This window comes from Micromesistius poutassou (assembly GCF_964030765.1).
Source record: "Micromesistius poutassou genome assembly, contig: SCAFFOLD_5840, whole genome shotgun sequence".
NCBI lineage: Eukaryota > Metazoa > Chordata > Actinopteri > Gadiformes > Gadidae > Micromesistius > Micromesistius poutassou.
This window is the reverse complement of record NW_028177694.1, coordinates 5001-13990: the sequence shown is the minus strand read 5'-3', so window position 1 is coordinate 13990 and position 8990 is coordinate 5001. Positions and strand designations below refer to the sequence as shown.

The 8990-nt window shown below is 43.1% G+C and overlaps 2 protein-coding genes across 2 annotated transcripts in view; both read right to left on the bottom strand.

Annotated features, from left to right (window-relative positions):
• Positions 1-5859: 5859 nt before the first annotated feature.
• LOC311375796 (zona pellucida sperm-binding protein 3-like) lies at positions 5860-8022 on the bottom strand (the record flags this gene model as incomplete). Its single annotated transcript, XM_084490848.1, has 5 exons — positions 5860-6124; positions 6587-6675; positions 6952-7073; positions 7396-7831; positions 8009-8022. The coding sequence occupies 5 exons, from the start codon at positions 8020-8022 to the stop codon at positions 5964-5966; spliced, it is 822 nt and encodes a 273-aa protein (XP_084346974.1). The 3' UTR covers positions 5860-5963.
• Position 8023: 1 nt separating this feature from the next.
• LOC311375795 (protein canopy 4-like) overlaps positions 8024-8990 on the bottom strand; it is a 2404-nt gene continuing 1437 nt past the window's right edge. The window contains exons 5-6 of the mRNA XM_084490847.1: positions 8922-8990; positions 8024-8644 (exon numbers count right to left, since the gene is read on the bottom strand). The exon at positions 8922-8990 is cut by the window's right edge and continues 49 nt beyond it. Coding sequence (XP_084346973.1) covers positions 8553-8644; positions 8922-8990 — 161 coding nt within the window. The 3' untranslated portion in view covers positions 8024-8552. The remainder of the gene's footprint in view (positions 8645-8921) is intronic.

Below are 8990 nucleotides of genomic sequence, written 5' to 3'. Positions count from 1 at the left end.
AAATGTGTGCCTAAACAACTCAAGTTTATTTGGCCCCTAGCGTAGTATTTCTCCCTGCATAAGAGTGCATATGTCCTTGATATTTGAAGGAGAGGTACTTAGGCCTACTTTAACACCACACACACACACACACAAACACACACACACACACACACACACACACACACACACACACACACCATTTTCCTCCCACGCTATTCCTCCTCACACACAAATTGGCAGAGCTCTTTCCATTAAGGTTTTGTTTAAAACGGCGGAGTGGCTGAGCAGCAGATGGGAATAGAGTGGTTTAAGTTTTAATGTTCTAATGACGTAGATGCCAGCTTCAGCCGAAGAAAACAAAATAACTTCATTAGTGCAGTTTGTTATGTGTCGAATGAATGCATTTAAAATGTTAACCAACCCCTGGAGTACATGTAAACACCAAATTAGTTTTCTGCGTTGTTATTCTTTAATTGTATGCCACACATTTGGGTTCAAGCTATAAACAAGGTTTCTTTAAACAGGGCTCGATGAAATTAATCTCCGTGGTTTATATTCCACGCAACCAGCGGACGCGACTATTTATTTAAAACCGCGGGCTCTATTTATATTGTAACAGCCATGTGGCCCATGGCTGTAAGTCACTGGATAAAAACAAACACCAAAACTACGAGTCTGTGGTTTCTTGGATTTTGATTCTCTTAAAATAATATTCATCATAATAATAAGGACAACTATTTACTGTGTGACCAAATATTGTGTTTGGGGCGCTAATGTTGATTTATGTGTGCACTGTTCATTAAGCACTAATTGGTATAATTAGGCTGCATTGCTGCGGTAATTCAGATGATGTGGTTAGCCCCCCGAAGCGACGGGTTTCAATGGGTGGATAATTGCATACCAATTGCATCATGTGTGTAATCAGACAGTATGATTATTTACAATGTCAACGTTGGCCCAACACCAATTTTATGAGCGCATCAATATCCGTTCAATCTACTGGCGTTTAAAATGTAGTTAATAATCCTGAATGATGTTCGGTCAAACTCAAGTATAGTGCAGTAGGCCTACTTTAAGCCATTTCAATAGGCAGCTGTGTTTATGGGGTGTGACTGACATTAAACTTGACTTCAAACCGCCATCATCTATTAGAATCAGATATTATAAAAACGACAAACAAATAAAAAGTAGTCTACATATACACGCATACATACGCATACAATAATCAAAAATAAAGCTGGCGGGTCCAACACATGTCTTTTAGAATCAACAATAGACTGAATCCACAACGCGGACTATACAGACCCCTTTCGCATATTGCGCCATTCTAGATTTAAATCCAATAAATAGGCTTTACTCCGCAAAGCCCGTGGGGTAATGAAAAAAAGGTAAGGAAAAGTCGACACCATCAATTAAAGGATAAAACGTGTTCCACTCACCATGTGAACCAAAAGTAATCCCTCTCTGCTGAATTGCGGTCATGCGCTTGTCTCAGGCAATAAAGCGACCGCCGCAGGACAACAGCAGCGAGTGTGTGCGGGGGTGCCGGAGTGGGACAGCAGCAACAAGTGTGTGCGGGAGACGAGTCTCGGAGTGGGACAGCAGCAACGAGTATGTGCGGGCGTCCCGGAGTGGGACAGCGGCAGGAGCGGGGCTGAGCGCTGGGATCCGCGTGCGGTAGGAGGCGTCCCATCCCTGACGTAGACATATGAGGCCTACACACACACACACACACACACACACACACACACACACACACACACACACACACACACACACACACACACACACACACACACACACACACACACACACACACACACACACACACACACACACACATCTGCCAACTGGCCTTTAGGCTGGGTACGAGGGAACGACTTGATCTCCCGCCCCTCGGGTTCATTATTGGAAGTGGCGGGCAATTTGACGGAGGCAGGGAGAAAAGGCTGGAGACTTTCGCCGTTATTAGGAGATCCGTGCTCGCCCTGAAAGCATTAACCACCGGCCATTTCTTCAATTAGATCATTGGAGAGGAGGAGAGGGGGGGGGGTGATCTTGTTAATCGACAAGTGGATCGTTCTCAGATGTGCTCGTGCGGAAAAACAAAAACTGATACAGATGGAAAAGGCTACGTGCGTGCGTTTGAGAAAGAGAGAGAGAGAAGTGTGTGTGTGTGTGTGTGTGTGTGTGTGTGTGTGTGTGTGTGTGTGTGTGTGTGTGTTCGCGCGCGTGCGTATTAAAAACAAAGCAAATACTAAGGTAAAGGATAATGGGAAGATTGGGGCACGGCAGAAAAGGGAAAGTTTCCCAGGGAAAACTATAAAACTGATTGATGACTTCCCAGCAGGAATGCTTCCCCCAGGTGTGTGTGTCAAGTAGTTACCGACTCGTTGGGAAATGCTATCCTTGGAAACAGGACAAGTGCAATAAAGTCAATTGAAGAAATGGCACGTTTGCGCGTCAATATCTCCCTCCTTGGCACCGCGAACACAAAGGCGTGTGTGTGTGCAGCTCGCCCCGGGCCAGGGCTGAGATAAGTGTGGGCGTTCAATTATCGATTGGAATAACAAAATGCGTTGGGATACCAAACCGATAGCATAACCTCATCGCCTATAAATTATAGGCTTAAACGATAAACACCGTCAACGGGTGAGGGACGCGGTGCCAGAATGTTTCGCCCCGGAGCGTGTAGGTTTAACAAAGGGAGGTGGAATCATAACAAATAGAAGCGCAATTACACTCATCATGCACTCAGCATCATCCGCCTGTTACGGAACTGCAGCGCATTTCACAAGACAACGGTGTCTGAATTTGACGAATGGCCTCCATAATAAAATATGGAGACCAAATTACAACAACATGGCGTTGTTGTGAGTAAGCCAATGTCAGATAGGCCCAGAGAACCCATAGGAAATATGGAGGATGGATTTGCTCTCATTTCTCTTTATAGGCCTGCTAATGATGATGTGTTTTTATAGGTGTGTGTGTGTGTGTGTGTGTGTGTGTGTGTGTGTGTGTGTGTGTGTGTGTGTGTGTGTGTGTGTGTGTGTTGAAATGTTGTAACTGCATTAAACAGTCAGTTCTCACTTCTGAGGCGCATGAAGTGACCAGAGACGCATATATATATATATATATATATATATATATATATATATATATATATATATATATATATATATACACACACATAACGATTTTCATTCAAAATCGCTTCCCACCACCGGACCCCAGGCCAAAATCGTTATGGGATTTTGTGGCACGCACACACACACACACACACACACACACACACACACACACACACACACACACACACACACACACACACACCACACACACACACACACACACACACACACACACACACACACACACACACACCCCTTTGAGGGAAAATACGAAGACATGTAAACAATCACCCCATTTCTCTTCCCGGGAGTCAGCCAAAGGGCTTCACACATGAGCTAATCTAAAGGTTAAGCGCGATCAGTTGGGACGGGGCCCACATGTCGGAATTAAGTTAGATTGACGCGTTGCGCCTCCGTAGCCGATATGGAATGGACATGGAAACAGATTAAATACTAATAGAATTAAAAAATCATTTATAATTCAATAGCCCTAATCAATAAAGCGCCCCCAGATCAAGCCATGTATATTTAATACACGTCTTATAATAATAAACAATTACAGATGAGGGTTAAATTAATAATATTAACTGGAACAGGCCTCGGAAGGCAGACTCAAATCGGTCGGATTTGGCGCAGGTGTTTGTTTGACGGGGACGAGGTGAGCAGAGGGGTGCCACACACACACACACACACACACACACACACACACACACACACACACACACACACACACACACACACACACACACACACACACACACACACACACACACACACACACACACACACACACACACATCGGAGGCTGCGCACATTCATCGTGGGAAAAAAAAGAATTGAGGCCAAAATAAACAAAATAAAATACAAAAACACAATACAATATTACTTTGGTAATGCTAATAGTGAGGGCCTAATAGTTGCCTATTAGGCTACTAGGCCTACAGGTTACGATTATTAACTCTTGTGGTTAGGCCTAATACAACAGTTGCAGGTTCATTAACCGAAATACAACACCGTAAATACTCTTGAACAATAGGCTCCGTTTTTTTAAGGAATACACCATTAAGGTACATATCGAAATTTGGTTTATTTATGACAATAATAATACTATTAGGCATACTACTGCTACGAATAATAATAATAATAATAATAATAATAATAATATCAACAATAATAGACTAATAATTTAATTAATTAAATAAAGTTGCATACATAACAAAAGGCCCGTTTAAATAAGGATATTTAAACTTGGCCTGACGCTTACGGCTTGCACTATATCACAACATCGATGAACGCATATACAACCAAATGTAACCCTTTGGGAAATTGCAAAAAACAAACGCGACCAGTCCTAGGCCTACCTGTATCTGAGCAGCGCAGTGTGAGTCGGGACTGATGGGAGGTGAGGGCCCCGGAGAAGCAGACAGGAGGCCGGGTGCTGGACTGGAGGAGGTCCCGGTGCTGGTGTACAGTGAGCTCCCTCCCTTGGGACCCCCCGGCTCGAACGGGCCCGTCCGCCCGTCCGCCCGTGGGATGTTGTTACTGGGGAGGAAACACGCACAGCTGGGGGATGAAGCGTCGGACTGGCTGATGTAGCTGCAATCTGTTGGTCATGGACAAGTAGGGTCTACAAGTGTTAAGTTCAGTCCCCGTATCCACGTTGTATGACCAGACAACGAACCATTTTATTTCCTTCAACTCGGCTATATCTCTACATCTTTGCATATTTGACACATTTTTGATCCCAAGTATACTGCGACTTTTTTATAGGCCATTTCCACAAGTTAATTTTAAATCAAAACCGCTGTCAACAAGACGCATCTTTTTTTTAGGCTACATTTTTGGTCCCACATAACGTGTCCCCATCACTAGCGGAGAATCTCGGATTTATTAATTATTATTTGTTTAACGACGCATAGAGTCGGCTATTTCAGAGCGTTTTCGTTCCGTCTTTCCGAGACTGATTATGTGACAAAGAAATTACCCGATAACAGTTCGGAGCTCCGTCTGCTCTGAACTCCAGAGGTTGAGTAGGCCTATATTCCAGGACTCAATCTCAATTACGCACCAGCCAATCAGAGTTAGTTAGATAATTGTCACACATGGAACAATTTAAAATGTTCATTGATTGTCATTGTTTTACAAAATACCAGACCAAAATAAATTAGGCCTAATGATAGTTTAATATATTAACGTTATTCATTCAATAGCCTAATAATTATTTTCGTTGTCTTGGAGGCACTGATTCCAAAATTATTGCCATCATTTATTTTAAATATGAACCAGATTAGGTTTATCGTGACAAAAAAAACAATAGGTAGGCCTAACTATTGTATTTATTACACTTATTCAAGCGAGACATATTCGTGCCCTAAAAATAGATAACCAAATATTTTTTATTTAAATAAGCAGCAGTCAATACTGGAACCAAACGTTTAGATTCATGTTTCCATGGTTGCCAGTCGTCCATGAGAGAGCACAAAGGGGCCCAAGCTGGTCTCCTTATGCCACTCTGGAAATAAACGGAAAAAAGACATAGATCTACAGTTGAATGCTAAACTGGAACAAATAAATAATAAAAAGGCCATTCATCCATTTCAATGGAGCGGTTTCTGTAACGCATGTGGAAATCCATATTTAATACCATTTCGCCGTAGCCTTTGTTTGGTGCATTACTGCCCTCTGGTGGCGGGTCTTGTTTGGTGCATTACTGCCGCCCACTGATGGCGGGTCTTGTTTGGTGCATTACTGCCCTCTGGTGGCGGGTCTTGTTTGGTGCATTACTGCCCTCTGGTGGCGGGTCTTGTTTGGTGCATTACTGCCCTCTGGTGGCGGGTCTTGCTTGGTGCATTACTGCCCTCTGGTGGCGGCTCTTGGTACTTCGAGGGAGAAATGTCTCATCCGTCCCACAGTTCCAACAGACCGACGTGGGGTCCCCGTTTGCTGACCTCCAATTATCTTATGGAGACGAAAGGATAACGTTGCATTGATAAGCTTCCATGCGTTATAAGCTATGTTTTACATTAACAAAACGATTTAAATTATCATAAAGTCTATAACCTTACACCCGCCCATCTGCCGTTGACGCAAGATGGCCATGGGGTACAGGCAGGCCCCTCCTTTCTATAACCTTTTGCCCAAAAAGCTTCTTTTTTTTTTAAAATATCAATAATCTTAGTGTCAGAAATATTTGATTATTATATAAACAGTGAAGTATCAGAATTGAATGGACAGGGGGCAGTAACAACCAGACAATATCCCTAATCTAGTTAGGCTTTACTTACCCCTGGTCGATGAAGAGGTATAGAATGATAAAACTCTCTCCGGGGGCCAGAGGCCACTATGAAACAAACAGTGGTTTGTCTGTCTTAAAAAGCGAATGCGAACCAATGTAGCCTACAATGAGGTGCTTGGGTTTGGTTCTTCTAGATGGAATAGTGTGGTCAACCTAGACAGAGTGAAAGCAGCCACACCTGACCTGAGTTGGGAGGTGGAAGTCCAGACACGGGGAACCACTGGGACCCAGGAGTGTTTCAGGGCACCGCTACTCACCGCATATCTCCTTATGAGGACAAAAACAGAACTACGTCACCCATAATGCATCATCAAGTTTCAAGTCAGTCAGCTTCACCATAGGCCTAGTGATGCAGTCTTCGACACATTTGGAAGTTAATTGATAAAAACGAGTAGTAAGTAGTAAGTAGTACTACTATATGCTGGAGGAGAAATGTTGGTTTAACTTTTATTTTGGCCTAGCACCATTTAGGGTCAATAATAGTATTATACTACAATTCTATATATATATATATATTTTTTTCTTCTTCATTTTTTTACTCACCGTTTATAAATACACTGTACTGGAACAGCCATGGGGGGAGTTGGAGAGAGTTGTCCAGCTACAGACTGAGGAGGAGGAGTGTACACCAGCAGGTTGCTGAAAACAACGTCCTCATCTGTTATCTGGGGAAAAACAAATCCAAAAACATCTCAGTTGAATAAAAAAAAGAAAGTTCCCAATAGTGTAATCGCCTTTCTACTTAGGACCTTTCTGAGGTCAATGGTAGTCAAGTCTAGATTGATTTTAGTGTCATGATCCATCATTGGTTTAGTTTTTTAAACTCACTCACTGTTATGTTTTACATTATCCGCGACAGCATTGTTCAACTCAAACTGGCCATCAGACATGATTGACTAAGATTCTTCATTAAAGAATTTTAACCAAATGTGTAAAACTTCAAACACTTCAAACACTAATTACAATAGTTCTGACTAAAAGTCTTACCATTAGTTTCATGCCACACTCTCCATGCAGGGCTCTGAAGGTGTAAGCCCCCTCTCCACTGAACTCTGCCTGGCAACGGCTCTGTGATTGGACCACAGGCCCAAGGTTCAGGCGTTCAGGGTCAGCAGGGAACCCCAGACCAAAAGCTTCCGCCTTCTCCACCACCACCTCCATACTGTCCTGAAGGCACTTCACCACAACGGAACTCATATGGAGGTTTTCATTGGACTCCGAGGGGGAAACGGTGGTGGCACTGCGGTCTTTAGACTTTGCTTCAAGGGCGGCCAGCTCGGAGAAGGTCATGAAAAGGGACTTTGATTGGTAGCTGTAGCACGCGACCGGCAGCCATTTAAACACCAGCAGGACCACGTGAAGGGAAAGCTGAGCCATTGCAATAGTGAATGGAAAGGTATATCCATTAAGGAAGATCCTTTGACTAAAAGGAACCCGAATGAGAGCAAATGGGATATTTTGGGTTGTTTGACACACCTGAAATCAATCACACACTTAGCAAGCATTTTTTTTAAACTTTTTTTTTAACTTAAAATCACATGGTATTTAGTGTCAGATCAGTTTGACACAGTTGTATATTTGTCATTGCCAGTAACAGTACCACAAAGTGATCATTTTGAAAGGCAGAATAACAAACATTACAAATATAAAAATAATGCATTAATGATGTAAAACTGTACATAATGCATGTGTAAAATAGCTCAGATGAAAATACTGAGCAAAATTATATATATTTAGAAACAGAATACAGAGTTTAAAATAATACTGAAACGGACAACAATAAAAATCTTAAAAAAGTGGCCCAAATGCTTGCATAAAGTAAGGCTACTGTCTGTGCAGGTAAAAAGCCTTATAGGGTTAACGCGATTGGGCTTTAAAAAAAAGACAGCAAATTTATACCTCATGAAAGTTAAAGCTATTGAGCAGTTTGGACATCCGGCCAGGCCAATATTACAACCATGGCTTCTCATGTAAACTCATGTCATCCCTGTTTTAGAGATACTTGTCCCTCTCGGGATAACACTTAGGAAGGGAGGAAGGAGTGAGAACAGGCATGGGCCCAGCCTAGGGTCAAAGGTCAAACAGAGGCATTGTGTTGTGTAGTGTAGTCCGGAGTGTGTTCATCATCATCATCATCATCATCATCACAGCTCCCCTGCGTCATGGGACGTCTTCTCCTCTGCCGCCGCTGCTGCTTTGGCCCCCAGGTCTCCTTTCCACACCTCCTCCAGACACTCTGAGACCAGGAGGAACACAACAGGGTCACATGACAGGAAGCAGGATATAGATCAGGGATGCAGCCACGGATCGGCCACAGATTCCATTGGCCGATAACGGCCAAAATGTGTAATATGGATATCGGGAAATGGTGTGCCAATCGTGTTATTTTATTTTAAAAAATGCATTCAGATTTAATATCAGTTTCGACCTGAAGTAGCTCATGAGTATCGGCAGTGACAGTAATATTATATAATATGTGGGTGTGTACGGGGTTGGGGGGGGGGGGGGTGTACCTAGATCAGAGGCGGTGAGGACGTGCGTCTGACACAGGAACCTTTCCAGTCGCTGGTCCTGGTGATGGA